The sequence below is a fragment of the Magallana gigas genome, chromosome 1, assembly GCF_963853765.1.
Source record: "Magallana gigas chromosome 1, xbMagGiga1.1, whole genome shotgun sequence".
NCBI lineage: Eukaryota > Metazoa > Mollusca > Bivalvia > Ostreida > Ostreidae > Magallana > Magallana gigas.
Window position 1 is genome coordinate 51,039,100 of NC_088853.1, and position 16,979 is coordinate 51,056,078.

General features: G+C 34.9%; 1 protein-coding gene across 6 annotated transcripts in view; it reads right to left on the reverse strand.

The window, feature by feature from the left end:
• The window catches only part of LOC105335191 (probable nuclear hormone receptor HR3), a 37,128-nt gene that overhangs the window by 9,835 nt on the left and 10,314 nt on the right, over positions 1-16,979 (reverse strand). For 2 of the 6 annotated variants that reach the window (XM_066070150.1, XM_034465391.2), the window contains exons 2-6: positions 9,214-9,369; positions 8,257-8,358; positions 7,452-7,537; positions 6,171-6,312; positions 5,423-5,561 (exon numbers count right to left, since the gene is read on the reverse strand). In XM_066070150.1, coding sequence (XP_065926222.1) covers positions 5,423-5,561; positions 6,171-6,312; positions 7,452-7,537; positions 8,257-8,358; positions 9,214-9,369 — 625 coding nt within the window. Of the gene's footprint in view, positions 1-5,422; positions 5,562-6,170; positions 6,313-7,451; positions 7,538-8,256; positions 8,359-9,213; positions 9,370-13,757; positions 13,895-15,125; positions 15,404-15,616; positions 15,744-16,979 lie in introns of those variants that run through there. The other 4 variants (XM_034465393.2, XM_034465389.2, XM_034465392.2 and 1 more) reach the window with 4 other exon arrangements.

A 16,979-nucleotide genomic window follows, 5' to 3' on the forward strand; every position in this document is an offset into this window, starting at 1 on the left:
CCACAGCTTTAAAACGAAAATGTCACATCTTGAGGTGAAATAACACACCTGGAAAAAGTCACTCAAATTAACAGTAAATTTTTTTATTATGAAAGATGTAATAATCAATAAACTGTACATACGTCATAAGCAAAAAATTAGCATTATAAGGATAAAAAATGAATATCTAAAAAATTCAAGTCAGTAGGTATCAACAAAAGCCCAAGCGGGATTTGAACTCGGCATGTGCGGATCACAAGCCCGACACTTTTTCCACTTGGCTATGGAGTAAGTTAAATATTATCGTCAATAAAATCCTTTCAATAAAACAAAAAGTCGTTTCGATCTGAGGTCAGCCATTTTGTGATGATGTGGTGTTATATCAGTGTATAACACAGGTAAGCTAGTGATAGATTTCACACAAACAAGATGAACTTATGAAACAATTTGCCGGCAATTACAAAGTTAATTGGAAGCATATCTAACCTTTGACCTCTTTTTATGACCCTGACCTTCCTCTAAGACCATGACCTTTCATATGACCAAATAAAAGTCTTTTCAACCTTTTAATTATAATTCAAAATTGGCAAGGATGAAATGTTAAGAGACAACGGGACAAAAGATGATTCTCTCTTTCTCTCTCTCTTGGAACAAAAAATAAATTATCTATCAGCCCTGACTCATTTCACACCTTACTGACTTACACCCTTACAAAGCAAATCTAACACATCAGCAAAATCCAAAAGAAAAACTAGAAACTTGTTCTCTGCAAAGACAGGCGAATTAAGCAAAATATATTTGTATCCATCTTCAATTTTACTAGCCTTCACCATAGCCAAACCCAAATGATAATACAGGTATAAGCCAGAAGACTTGCTTGAAATGGCATGGGTGGGGGGGGGGGGGGGGGGGAGAAAATATATTGGAATATACAGGAATTAGAACAAAAGAGGAAACAAACAGAATATAAGGAGCAGAAACAAAGGAAAAACACAATCCTTTACAGAAAATAGAAAATTTCAAACTTTCAGTCAGTTAACGAGTCTAGACTAGACTTCCTTCTCAAGTCCTATCCACCCGCCATTCACATTACAGAGATACTCCTAAGTTTCTCTTTCCCATTAACACGTGCAGTGCTGTTTTACAATTTTAATCTGCCAGTAAGGAGTGTTGTTATGAGAGGAAGAGATTGAACACCAATGACTTTTTCACACACAGACAAGTTGAGGGTATTGGGTGAGCAGTAATATTGTTTTTCCCCAAGTAACAAGCATCGCCCTCTGATGTGAAAATCAGATAATGAAACACGTGGATGAAGAGACATGTCATCATGAAAGGCATAATATGTACATTTGAATCGTACCCTAAATACGATTAATCGGCACCTTGCTAACAAATGTGACGAATACATATGCCATCGATAATTTGCCACTAAAGGGGATAGATGGACTAAAACACCCACATATATATTAGTAGTCCTGCTTTTTTTACATAGACTAAAACTGTAGATTGCTTATTTTATGCGATTACTCATTTCCAAAATTCAACCCTTAGCATCAAATCACAAAATTACGAAAGTGCAAACACTGAATTTTCATCATAGTATTTTTTTTGTTTTTTACACCTTTCTGAAAAAATAAAATCGAGATTTTTTAAAATTCTTGAGATGAGCTTCTAGCAGTTTTATGCGGACATTAATTTCTTGCTTTTAATTAGAAATGCACAGCGAAGAATCCCAGTATAATCATCACTAATCACTTGAAAAAATAATAAAAACACACTTGATTGCACAAAATTGCCATGGTAACCTTTACTATCCAGATAGGGAAAAAAGAGCCAAGTTACAAGTTTGCCTGCTTTTTAGGGTACGTGTGTGGTAAAAAAGTTTTCACACTTGCTAAAAGTCGCAAGTCAAAAACAAAGCATGGTTGTAAACTCATTCTGTCCACAGACACAGCACAGAAATCAGGTAAAAACTAAGTTTTGAATGTTTATTTAGAAATATGCCTTTCCACTAATAATAACCTGTAAAATTCAATTTTTTAAAAAAAAAATGCCAAACTAGTACACACTTAGTACAAGACTCAAGTAAAGCTAAGTGTGTTAGTAATCTAAGGCAGCCCTTTCATCAACCCCTACATGTTCTGATAGACTGAGGAAAATAGACAAAAACACAAGACACAGGTAAAAAAAACCCACAGGTGTATTATTCACCTGGATGTACCCCTTTCTGTACAAACATCTACCTACATACTTGGAAAACACACACAAAGACAGACCATCTCAGGTAAGTATATTAAAAAAAAAAAAATCAGCCATCCAGGTGGGCCACTTACACACCTACACTGTCTCTTACACAACACACAGGTGAGAGACAGGTGCGACAAACAGGTACGGCACAGTACCACCCACCCAAAGCTACTAATAATATAATTACCGCAGTCATCATCTGTAATTAGTCGTTAGCGACACCCACAAAGACTTATTGCACTGAAGTAGCGTATTTTATTTTTTCCGTTGAAGTCTTGTTTATTAGTTCACGTCGGTACGTTAACTTGTATACCACTTGGGTCAATGTATTTTGTTGTTATTTCAGATCCTATTGTCTGATATTTTTGATGCTGATGCTAGTTCAGTGTGTTTATCCAAACTTAATGATCTCATAACAGCAACAACAACAAATTATATGCTTAGTAAACAACAACAAAGATACTGCATCAACAAAAACAAAAAAAAAAGGCCTTCTCCCCTCTCTAATTGCATGCTTTTGTTGTTATTTCAGATCCTATTGTCTGATATTTTTGATGCTGATGCTAGTTCAGCTGACTTAATTAGCAACCAAAAAAAAATTTATGCTTTGTAAACAACAACAAAGATAATGCATAAACATAAGCTAAAAAGATGCCTCCTCCCCCCTTCCCCTCCCTAATCACATAGAGCTATCAACAAAAAGCACTTGTTTCAATTTTTTTTTACAATGAGCCAAAATTTTGTTCTTTAATGAAGATATAAAACCATGCTAATGGTTGTCTCTTGGTTGCCAAGTATTTAGAACCATTTTAACAGGAGCTTGGACTTTGGGTATATGTGTCAAACAGCATTGCGATGTAGGCTTGTCAGTTTCATTTCTGGCCACTCAGTAATGGCTCTTTGAAATCAACAAGATTTGTTTGGCTTTTGAGCTAAGACTACGCAATCTGCGTATATTTCCCTTTAAATCAACGTCATATTTAATTTGATTTGACGCAAGAAAAAGATAGTCACATCCTACCAAAAGTCCAAGGTCTTGTTAAAATGGTTCTATTCACCTGTCTGGTATCGTCATTTACCAACAAAAACTACCAAGTACACTCTTGCTGATGTCATGGTCCAACTAATTAAACGTTTACTGTAATATATGCCCCCAGGGTTGTTTTTTCTCGCCCCTTTCCCCCTTGTTGTCACCAGGCGGATTTAAGACTGGGCAAAGTGCAATGATTTAAATTACTTCTCATTTATTTTTAAAAATATTGTGTCTGGGCAAATTCAAGACAGGGGAAAAGTGTTTGCAAGTGTAGAAGGGCAAAAATTACACAAGGTGAAAATAACACCGTATTATTACAGTATTCACTTTTCATTGATATTATAGTTCGCTTGATATTTTAGTTTTTAAAAACAAAAAACCTTTTCTAAATAAATCATTCTAATTTACATCAGTGTTAAACTGTTATGCTTTTTTTTTTTGGGGGGGGGGGGGGGGGGGGAAGAATGAAAATGTTAATCATGCTTTGAAGACATGCAATTGTTTATAGATGCATGCTTGAGCATTTGCATTATTGGTGATATTCTGATGGAGCCAATCGTAACACGAGGCATAAATTATTCCTAAAAACAAAGAAAAGTCATCCAGTTGGCACAAAGTAGCAGGTGCATGCATGACTTTCTGTGGGATTCCAACCACGATTGTCTAGCTTTTAAGGGTGTTAATTAACATATTTTTTTAATTAACTAGCTAGCGTAGGTTGATTGAGTAATAGTTTTACCCTAGCTTACTACAGGATGAAATACAAACATAACAAGCCTTCCTGATGTTATTGCAGATGTAATACATGTCCCTTATCAGGTCTCCCCAATTTATACGTGAAAAATGTCATTTGTCTTAATGTATAAAATAGATCTTTTGATGAGAATGAAATATCATTACATGATATAGGTAAATCTTTTGAAGAAAACGTAATACTGTGGAATCATTAAAATTTGTGGGGGCCAATTTTCGTGGGTTACTTAAATTTTACAGGTTCGTGGGGACATAATTTCGTGTATTCCTTTTTACATACAAAAAGAAATATTACTTTATAATCTTTATTTATCAATTCGTGGATGAGAGGACCCACAAATTCCATGAAAATTGAGCCACCATGAAATCTAATGATTCCACAGTACATGTATCAATATAAGATATTTGTATATTGTTTGTTTTCCATATAGTTATGGGAGATCAATATTTTCCTCAGTTCATCAAAACTTTTAACTACTTTCATAGACTAGTGTTGCTTCTTAAGTAGTTTTTTTTTTTTTTATACTTTTGCTTCCTTTAATACAATGTTGTTGCTACTACTAATGGGTTGTTTGAAGAGTTGTAGTTGCTTGTTTTATATATACTGTGGAATCATTAGAATTCGTGGTGGCTTAATTTTCATGGTATTCGTGGGTAGCCCTCCCCCATGAAATTAAATCCTCAACGAAAACAATTTTAGATAGAGTTATCTTTGTTACTGAAACAGTAACCGACGCATCAACGAAATTACATCCCCATACAATCCACGAAAATTGGCCCCCACAAATATAAATGATTATACAGTATGTTTTTTTACATCCACTACTGTTGCTTCTGTTAGTGGGTTGCTTGAATAATAGTGATGGAAACAACGCTGTTGCTGGGATGCTTTACGTTGTACCGTAACAAAGTGAATGCTACAATTAAGTTGATTGCTTGGATGGTTCAAGCTGATTTGCTAGATATGGTTACTAAGATACAGTGTTGTTGCAAATATCAAAGGGTTACTTTTGATTGCTCAGGTACAATATTATTGCTTCTGTTTGTAAGTATTTTGATAGTTGTAGTTGTTATGCTACATTTGGTTGCTTGGATACAGTTTTGTTGCTATTATTTGTGGGTTGCATGCTGTTATGTTGCTCAGATACCATACAAAAGCTACTGTAGGAGGGTTGCTTTGTCAATTGCTAAACATGATTGTTCAGATGTTGTTGCTTTTATAAGTGGGGCTGCTTTTAGATAGTTGTGGTTGCGTTGCTGGATGTGATTGCTTAGATGCAATATTGTTGCTTATAACTGTAGGTTGCTTGGATTTTTGCCGTTGGTTTGCTACATGTGGTTGCTAAGATACAGTGTTGTTGCTACTTATTAGTGGGTTGCTTGGATACAACATGGTCTCAATCTTACATAGAAAACTGATTGTTGTTGTTGCTAGGTGGCATTCCACACGAGGTATCGTACCCGTTCATGCGTGACTGTTTGACGTAGTTCGCCTCATCCTCCACTCGCTCTCTCTGTTTTTTCGACATCCTTCCAAACTTAACAGCTGCAAAGAGAAAAACATTGAATTTGAATCATAAAGAAACATCAAATTTAATGCAGGTAAAACTTCAAAGAACACAGGGTAATTCTGACAAGTATTACACATCTCTTGGAATGTATATATAGTTTGAAAGGTGGAATAGTAGCACTCGGAAAAAACCCAGATATCTCTTTTAATGAGAAACAACCAGACTCAATCATGCTCCAATTTATTTTAAGCGAGTATTTAATTCCACGATTCAACTGCTTTCCCTCAAATCACAAGAATATGAAATCGCGACGGTCCAATTTTTATCATAGTTTCAAGTAGTTTACATATGTCCGAGAAATAAAAGTGAGATTTTAAAATTTGTGAGATTTGCTTCTCGCAATTTTGCACGGATATTTATTCTTCGCGTTTAATTAGGAATTTACAGTATTAAGACAAAAACTGTTTTTTACTCTGCAATTTCAAAATTGTATAATCAAAGCTTCAGCAGCCATTTCTGCTAATTTCGCAATTGTAAAGTCTCCTAAACAAAGCAGGGTCATCATTAGGCTAAGAATCACTCACATGAGTCAAACATTACATATGATTCAGATGAATAGAATGAAGGGGTTACGCTTGACTTACCATCCCTGGACATGCCCAGAGCCAGGCACTTCTGAAGGCGACAGAACTGGCATCGGTTCCGGTTGACTCGATCAATGACACAGTTCTTGTTTCTAGGACACTGGTAGTTCACGGGACCGGCCTGGCTCCGGCGGAAAAATCCCTGAAAAAAGAGAGAAAAAAATACCAGCTTTGTAAAATTCCTTCTCATAAGCATTCAAATTCAATTTTATGAAGCTTTTACACTAAAACCCAGATATATTTTTCATTGAAGTCCTTTCCATAAGTTAATGAATAACAATTTGACTAATGCCTTTCGATTTGTAGACCAGGCTCCGGGATCATGAAACTGTCTTAAATTTAAGTTAGAATTTTGTCTTAAATCTAAGATTTAGACTTAGTTAAGATTGCTTACTTAAGTGGATCACAAAACGATCTAAGAAAAAACTTAGCTAAGATTTGTCTTAGCTAAACTCCATAGTAACTCGCGCGATTTTTCGACAGAATTTGTTAAAAGTGGAACTCTTCTTCGTTTGAAGATTCCTATCGGCTGCATCGTAAACATTATCATATATCACAAAGTTTAAAAATTCATATTTAAATGCTTCACACAAATATTAGCATAGTTTCTTACTGGATAACAAATCAGTCATTATTCAGACGTGTTTACACACTTTCATTTTAACAAAGGGAAATAACTTCAATAGCAAGTCCACAAAGGGGAAAAACCTAGACTATAAATAGAAAACCCGAGGACGATGGAGGAACCTTCTTTGCTGATCTTTTTTTCTTAAAAATCCAACGAGTGTCGCCATTTTGAACTTACTTAGTAACAATCTATAAACTTAAGTCTGCCTAATAGCAGTCTTAAGATTTAAGACAACGTTTCAGACTTAACCCTAAGTCATTTTTTTGTGATCCACTTTAAGAACAATCTTAAAATTTAAGTGCAAATTTATTGACTTAAGTCTGACTTAAGATTTAAGACAGTTTCATGATCCCGGAGCCAGTCCTGTTCTAGTTGCCCTTGTATAACATTCTCCTTTAAACATAAGATTAGTCACCTACATATTAGAGATTGATGATCCCATAAAAATATACTGAACAGTACCCCCATCCCCCAAATATATCAAACTTTAATTTCATGTTAAATCATTCCTGAATTGATCAATGAATGAAACAAGCTTAGGCTCAAATGGTTTTTCATAATATTGAAACAAATATCCCCGATACCAATTTCATTTATCATTTTATCTTAGTCTAAGAACAGACTGAGTAGTTGACCAGAGCGACCTGTCTTACCTTGCATCCCTCACAGGTGATGATTCCATAGTGTACACCTGACGACTTATCACCGCACACCTTACAGGGGATCACCTCGATCTGGGCTGAAAAAGAAAGGCAGCAATTACTGGGGGTACCTCCAACGTAATGCATTAAGAGGGCCGAAATATATTGGTGGCAATTATAGAGGGTACCTCATACAAGAATTAAGCATTGGTAGCAGTGTTAGGTTGCAACTCAGAAAAGACCATCTCAGAACAAGAATGCAGCATATAGGCAGCAAATATACAGAGTCATCAAGAAACCAAAATATTCTACAGACAGTATTTACAGGAGGACTACGTTTATTATTACGCCAATGGAACTGCTAAGTTTCCCTTTGTGGACTCGATGGTTTGTGACTACTTTTATTATTACGACGATGGAATTGTAAAGTTCACCTTTGCGGACTAAGTGCGTTGCGACTATTTTTATTATTACAACAATGGAATTGTTGAGTTTACCTTTGCGGACTCGATGGATTGCGACTTCTTTTATTATTACAACGATGGAATTGCCGAGTCTATTTATTTTGGACTTGAATGGTTTTCGACTACTTTTGTTATTACGACGATGGAATTGTTGAGTTAACCTTTTGTGGACTCGGTGGTTAATGACTACTTCTGTTCTTACAACATTTGAATTGCTGAGTTTACCTTTTGTGGACTCGGTGGTTTGCGACTACTTTTATTATTACAACGATGGAACTGATGATTTTAACTTTTGTGGACACAGTGGGTTGCGACTACTTTAATTATTACAACAATGGAACTGCTGAGTTTACCTTTTGTGGACTCGGATGGTTTGCGACTACTGTCAGGCTTGACTTTCTGTGGGGGAGAGCTATGTATCACATTGTCTGAGTGAGCGTCTGTCCCCGGCATCACTGAAAAATACACACACACTGTTAATACAGCAGGGGGGCTCAGTTATACTTCATCTACAGTCAAACTTTTTTTTATTAAAAATTACTCATCTAATTTTACCTATTAATTCTACTACTTAATATTAATGGTCATAAATAGGAAATTTTTATTTGTTTGATAAAACTGTGTGTTTGCAATCATGTTCAAGTTATAGACAGAATACCCTCTTCCAACTTAAAAGTATTTAAATATTCTAATAACTATGATAATCCACAAGATTTTCTCCTCGAATGCAAAAAACCCGACTGACACAAACGTCCATGGATATGAAAAATACAATAGAACACCGTTAAAACAAATCAAAATTGTTTATTGTCGGTGCTTTGATATAACTGAAATCAAAATAAAATTTTGATTTAAATTTTGATCAAAATAAAAAATAAAGTTATCGAGAGACTACATTCATTTGTAATTTATTCTAGACAGCATATTACAGCATAAAGAATATTTCAGACAAGTCGGCATTTCATGACATTTTCCAAATTCAATATATTGTAGAGGGCCGTATTGTAGAAGCATAAATATTCATTGAGGATTTAATTTTGTTATTTTCGTTAGTACATGTAGTATTGATCAACGAAATTAAATCCATGACCCATTTTTAACCAAAGTATTCATAAATACATATTTATGTGCGATACAGTTTAAAGATTACAATATGACGAAATTAAATCCCAACAAAATATTATTTAGTTTAAAAAACAACGAAATTCTAACCCAAAAGAATATACCGGGGTATGTGCTTCTTCATTATACCAAATTATGAGAGAGACTGTAATTACACAGTTTACGAAATTTAAGAATTTGACACCAACTTTTGAGGTTGTCTAGTGGCATGCCGCCGTGTGGTGACTTGTTGACGCTGACGGCGGGCGGTGGAATAATCTGCATCATGCCCTCCGACGACATCGCCACCGAACCATGGTCAAGGGAGGAAACTGGGGTCTGGTCAAGGGCTGTGGCAGAAAAATCTGTAACAAGGAAGGCGTTCTCATTATAAATACTCAACAAATATTTATTTCTATGATGTGCATTTATTTTTTTTAAAAACACAGTGGCCACATTTAGCATGTACATAAATCACTTTATAAAACCAGACTGTCCACTTACAATCACAATGCACAAAGCTTGGCCACATTACGACTGAGATATACACACAAACAAAGGTCAAACTTATATTCTTTTTAAAAGCAACCACTGGGAACTAATAAAATACATTTCATTCTCTTTAAGTCCAGCCCATACATATGCTCACAAATTTTGACATATGTCTAAAATATTCAAACTTTGTAAATTCATAATTATCACACCTCTATAGAATCTGTTAATTATTTCATAGACCTGCGATTCAATTAATCAAAAGACAGGATGCTGGTCTGGATTTTCAAAACTTTAATAATCAAACACATCTGCCAAAGAATGCAAACTGTCAGGCGTCTACGACCACAAGCAACGTTCGTGTTCTAAAGGTAAAAGTTGAACAAATTTCTGGATCCACCTCTGTCCCAAAGTGCCCTGTCCTTGAACGGAGAGGGATTAGACCTCTACAGATAAGGATCACCTTGCAATAGCATGTTGGGAGGAAGTCTTCGCCGTTCCCCTTTGACTCCGATATCCCCCCCCCCCCCCACTCCTCCCCAGCAAACTTTCTGTTTTAGGATTTGTTAGTGTATAGATCTGGTTTTGTGTCCTCATTCATTGATTTTTATGGGTTATTATGTTGTTTTTTGGCTGTTGGAGTTTTTCTGGGTTTTTTTTTAATTCTTTATAAGGGGGGGGGGGGGTGGGGGTTGAGTGGTAGGGGTGGTCAGTTTCTTTTAAATTTTTTGTGGGGGAAGGGGAAGGTTGGGGTGGGTAGTGAAAATCAAAAATCATGTGAGATGCAAGAAATTCGTTAGATCCCAATTCCTGCCCCCCCCCCCCCCCCCACACACACAAAAACCCCACCCTTTCTAACACCAGCTGAACCATTTAATATTTGTCGTCAAGATACATGCAATAGTATACGAACAAACAAAACAGACGACAGAACACGAGTCTGTTTAATTAATGACTGTACGGGAAGGTTCTGTTATCTATACCTTGACTTGTACACCACACAATAAACAGAGGTTATTCACCTATTCTATGTAACACTAGCGCTCACTGCGCTCATCATATTGGTGTGAACGTCCTCTGTACAGCCATCAATAAAACTGAATGGGGACCGAGGGAATCCAATAAATGCTACCACAGTTTAGCAATGTGAACATATGGGTGATATATATTGGTAGAGCATTGTCCAATACAGACCAATAATACTGTACTATAGCATTTTTTTAATGACTTTAATTTGATTCATTTTGAAGTTATTGATTAATGATAATGGGGGCCGTCTAGTCTTATTAAATAGAAGTTCAATAAAACATGGAATGCTTGATACCAGACATATGAAATGCATTTTAATTTATTTAACTGGTGTATGTTGTCATCTGCAGATGTTTTGGAGTTTTAATTTTTTTTTTTTTTTGGGGGGGGGGGTAGGCTTGGGGGAAGGGGGGTGGGTAGGGGAGTATTCTTTGTGAAAAGCACTATGCATTTACAAAGAGATGTCAGTTTCTATCACAAAGGATTAAGTATAAATATTTAATCAATGATTGCCCAGTGTGCCAGGAATCCAGGAATTCGGTTAATCCCGTAAAATCATTATATGGCGACAACTTCTTAAATTCATAGTCAGAATATTGTGAATCTTCTCTGAGGAATTTTTCTAAAAAAAAAATCTCAGACTTAAAGTGGAATGGGACGCTTCCATATAAAGACGTATTGAAATAAAAAATAAAATCAAGTGTAATTTTATAACACTAACAGCACAGTGCAGTGGGTTAGAGGGTTCGCTTCAAATCTGTAAGTCATGAATTTGAATCCTGCTGGGGTTTTTAAAACTTTTACCTTTCCAAAAATGTTTAAAACATAATTTTTGGCTAAATACCCAGTACTGTAAAATTTGAAAATTTGAAAATTCTAAACCAGTGAAAGTATTTTAATTTTAATGTATTTTAATCCACATTAATAATATTGACAGATGGCCCATACCACCTTAAATTACATGTAATATAACCCCCCAAACATCAGTTTATTACATGTAGCATTTTCACAACAGCAAAATCAGGGGGTGTTAACAGGAACAGCCATGAATTGATCCTGCCAAACACCTGTGCTACAAATTGATTAGACGATACACTCCCTCCTGTATGCCTCCCTCCCCCCTCTGTACTAAGAAAGAGAGAGAGAGAAATACGATGAAAAATATGACAGCATGGCTATGACTCAGTCTCCAAATTAATTATCTAGTTATCACTATTGTAAGATCCTGACACATGGCTCTGTCAATATCAGGCTTCGGCCTGTCTTTAAATCTTTTATCTTATACACTAATTTCTACTCAATACTGTACAGCAAACCTAGAATTATCCACCAGCAAGAAATTTTCACAAAAATCGCAAGAGCCTCATTGTTGCAAATACTTCTCGTTGTGAACCAATTGATTCCCAAATACCTCTGATATTTCTTTTCCAGATAGTCTACATCTTGATCGTGAGAATAAGTTGCTGGGAACCAGTTTATACCCAGTTAATTGCGAAAAAAAAGATCTCATGAATAAAAGTTGTTTTACAGTATTATATGCATGTTATAAATGTCTGCAAGATTCGTGACCAATTAGCTTTGCTCATGGAGGAGGCCTTGATATTTATTGTCAAAGATCACTTTTTCATTTGTATGAAGAAAAAGAAAGGAAGGTCTAAAGTATGTTGCTTGTGGAAATCACATGTATTTATTGCATCAAACAACTAACTTCTTGTAAAGCAGTAAAAAAAAAAAGTATAATTTCAAACTTGCAGGTGAACTGTTACACAATTAAAAAACGAGGAAAAAAAAACACTTTGGATTTTTCAAGTTTTAAATTAATAATTTAAAAAGGTAAACCTAAAACATATTTTTTAAATGCAAGAAGAGAGCTTTCACATTACCCCTCCCCCTTTTCAATTGACAACTTATGCATCACTATATAGAATCATTCAATGATGTCCATGCTTTTTACGGTAGGGTCTGAAGCTTATCTTCACCTTCTGACTTTTGGGGTCATTTCGGGTAACATTTGGGTCAATAAGGTCAGGTCACTCTGCTGTTAGGTACTTATCATACAATGGGCCGTACTATTGTGTTTCATTGACCTCAATATCAGTATTACACACTTGGTACTCCGATCTGCTGTATACTTAATCTTTAATCTTTAACAAACAAAAAAAATGTGGGGATGGGGAGAAAACTGTTAATATTAGAATGGGGTCCGAGGGACAAGACTTCGAAAAAACCCCTACAGCTGGGTCTTAAGAAATAGTACTCCTTCCTTCTATGTATTACCGTACACACTAATTTCAACAGCTACCATGTGCCCGACTTAACTGGAGAAAATCATCACCATCTTGGGATATACATGTGCACTGTGTATGTTGATTAGTAAAATACAAAAAAGTCCCCTTACTTTCCGACTCTCTAGAATCACCAAGAAGATACTAAAGCAGTAATTATAAGTAAATGTTTCTAACAAAATTTGTTTCAATAAGTTGTATCAAAACTTAGATCCAAGTTTTAAGAGCAGTTAGGCGAGAGAAATTTAATTTTTAGTTTTACGGATCCGCCGACCCAATTTTTCCGATTTTGTAAAAAAAAAATAATGAAAAAAAATTCGTATCTTCGGAAATTTTTCCGGAATTTTCAAGTTTGACCGATCTTGGTTTTAAAATTACTTTATTTTATTTGAAATCTGCAAAACGTTTGACAAAGGGAGCTTTTAAAATCAAGTGTAAGCGTCTCTCTAACATGGAGTATTTAAGATGGAGGTCAGCCATGCATGGTTTGGCTTAAAAGTTTTTATGAAAAGCAAAGAAAATATGTCATCCTTAACAAGTTTAGTAAGGTTAATACCAATGATCTTGAAACAAACACAAAGTACACAATAGATAGTGGACAAATTAAACTTAATATTATAAGTTCAAGCAAATAATATGTAATTTTGATTAATAAAAGTTTGCCCCCAGTTTTTTATTTTTTTTATTTTCCCTCCTCCGACCCAAATTTTTTACAAAAAAATCCGTAAAACTAAAAATTAAATTTCTCTCGCCTTAGAGAAATTTTTTTAAAAATCGTTTTAGCCCAGGGTATGATGTTAACAGGAATCAGACAATTTATACTATTTCTCTCTCTCTCTCTCTCTCTCTCTCTCTCTCTCTCCAACTCTCTCTATGCAGAAGTCAAGAATATTACACTATATAATAGATAACAGGGTAATATGATATGTATGTTATGTTATACCAACCCTTAATGGTTTAACACCACTGAACCATTGCAAATTCTCTCCCTTGGTCATTAAAATTCCATATAAAGTTTATGATTTTAACAAAACCGAAACCCATATCGCACACTTGTTTTGCTTTTTAACAGTATTAAAAACACACAAGTTTTCTTGCACTATCGCTTCTTGAAGACGTAACACTTTTTTTTTAGGAACGGCATTCAACTCTCAGTGTATATATTTGAATTTTTTGGGTCAAGAATGAATTAATTTTATAATAAATCCTCCCTTTTTCACAATTACAATTACGCTTGTGCCAGTTAATGCTTAATTAAATAGCAAATTAGCAGAGGCCGTAATTCCGTACATATACATGCACAAACACAAAAACAAAACAGTATAAATGCTTAATAAGGTGGTAATTTTGAAAGGTATTCATCACATGTTCTGTTTTCGTAACAACTGATCATTTCCACGAAATTACATGCAAGTTGTTATTAAGTTTATTATATGAGAAACAATGGCAAAACTGGCAGAGTTGTAATGAGCCCAAATTTATAAATAAAGTTTAGATCACAGTGACTTTTCTTCTCACTTGTAAAACAGTAATATCATAAAAAAAAACTTTCATTAAATTGTACATGCTATCATTACCTTCTCATATAACCAATGACAAAAATATATATCTGTACATGATATATGTATGCACATCTAAAAGGGCAATCAATTAATGACCTTTTGACCTTATGACCTTTAAATAAAGTTCAAGGACTTTTTGGAACATTGAAAATTCTTTCTACCAGACACAATGGAACTTATTTACTAAGAGTCCTTTTTATCTATTATAGCCTTTCATGAGAACAAATAATCTGACATTTCAATAATCACAATATTACTTCTTTCTAGCTAAAAGTAATCTCACAAGTCTTTTATCTCAATAAAAGAGAAAAAAATCCCATTTATCTTTTTGGGATCTCAGAATACATGGAATACTAAGGAATTTCATGGGAACAGCTTATCCCACAGACTCAATATTGTAGAACCATTTTAACAAGAGCTTGGACTTTGGGTAGTCGTGTCAAACAGCAATGTGACGTAGGCCTGTCTTTTTCATTGCTGGCCACTCGGCCATGGCTCTTTGAAATCAACAAGATTTGTCTGGCTCTTGAGCTAAGACTATGCAATCGGTGCATTTTTTGCTTGAAACCACGTCATTTTAACTTGTTTTGACGCAAGAAATAGATAGCTACGTCCAACCAAAAGTCCAAGGTCTTGTTAAAATGGTTCTAATATTCTTTCTCTGGGAAATCTCACAGCCTTATCACAATCACTGATATCAACAAGCAAAAAAATCCCATATTTATATAGGATTCTCAGAACCAATCTACTTACTGTGACTACTGTTTTGAGGGAACAAATAATCCCAAACTTCAGCTGGTATATCAGGCCAATGACAATCCTCAAATATCATTTTTTTTTGTAAAACTAATCCCGAGTGTAAATTCTGCTCTGAATTAATCCAGATAGCACCATATATTTTTGTCACATGACTAATTTTCCAGCTAGCATTTCAAATTAATAACCACCAGCTAGAAATCACAATCTGCAATTAAAACATCCATCAAGAAAAAAAATTTCCACAGAATTTTGGGATTTTTCTTTTCAAGATGAGAGATGTCTTATCCAAAATCTTAAAATTTTACCCAAAAACTTTTAATACACAGAAAAGCCTTGTTTGAATAGGTAAATACACACACATTTTTGGGGAAAGAAGAGGGGGGGGGGTTGTATCAATACACAAAAACCCCTTGTTTTAATACACAAATCAAGCAGAGAAACAACGAGAAGCAACACAGGTTTCCTCTCAACTCGTGGTCACTGACCGGGGAGTCAACGCCTCGGGATCAATCAACCGCGAACAATTCGCCAGTGGTTCTTCCATGGATCAATAATTTCCCTGTGTGTAGTGTAGACTCCTCACTGTTCATATGCAGAGGTAGGGAGAGAGAGAGAGGAGAGAGAGGGATAGAGAGAGGAGAGAAAAAAGATAAAAATCCAATGCGGAGTTCAACAACCCCTCAGTTCATAACACGGCTGAAATCACTTCTCAGCCAAGACTGATAAATAATTCATTTGTTTTCTTCATGTTGCACTCTTTACATGTTTACCTTCAAGAGACTTATATGGCTTTTTTTTTTTAAAGTTTAAAATGTTATTATCTGGAGAGGGGGTGAGGGGAGGGGAGGGGGTTCCATTTTTACTCCTTTCTTCATTTTTATATCCGAGAAAAACTAAAAGACGAAAAAGAATTTTTGGATTTTTTTAAAAAATAGATCATTTTGTCCAGAAATGGACTAGTAATTGTTTGGTCTTCATTGTGATATATTGGTTTCAAATGTGGGTTAAGCAGCCTTGAGTTCAAAGATGAGATGATGTGTCATAAAGGTTAAGTTTTTTTTATTTATTTGGGTTTTTGGGAAAAAAGGGGCTCTTATTATAAATTTTTGGATAGTCTTTGTATAAAACTTAAATGATTTTTTTTTTCAGTATATGCATTTATCTTTACCTAACCTCAAACAAAGACTTAAGTCATTTTCCTCCCCTCCCCTCACTCTCTCTCTCATTCTCTCTTTCTCTCAATCTTAAATGCCAAAACCATGAAAAGCGAGAGATTATTTATTTAGGCGCTCTATCACACAAGATGATCAAAAAGATTCCAAGAGTAGAAAAGATTTTCTAATACAAGACTGGTTCTTCATCAGACCTACAGGACAGAGCACATAGCCTTTGAAAATTAGTTCTAGCGCTTTGACCAGAGCTATACTTAGCATTAGTACAATACATAAAAGGAGAATGCGATGAACTAGGTCCTTTCTAATTAAAATTGGAACTACTGGTATTAATAGTTTCACATCCAAGAAAATTTGGAAAGCTCTTTTCCTGATTCCTCCAGCCAAGTGTTCATTTTTAATAGCTTCTTGGAATTAAATTCTGGAAAGGGAATTTGATTACTGTTCCCAAAATTTTACAATTTTTTCCTTGGTGGGACCTAAAACTTTATGGTAGAATTATATTTTATTTGAAGTAATATAAATTATAAATGAAGTACTGTATTTTTGTTATCCAAATATATAAACATTGTTCAAACATTCTATGAGGTTCCCTTATTCCCATTAAGTTCTCCACAACAAATTTTTATCAGAAATTTGATGATTTCAAGATATCAAAGATAGAATGAGATAGCCT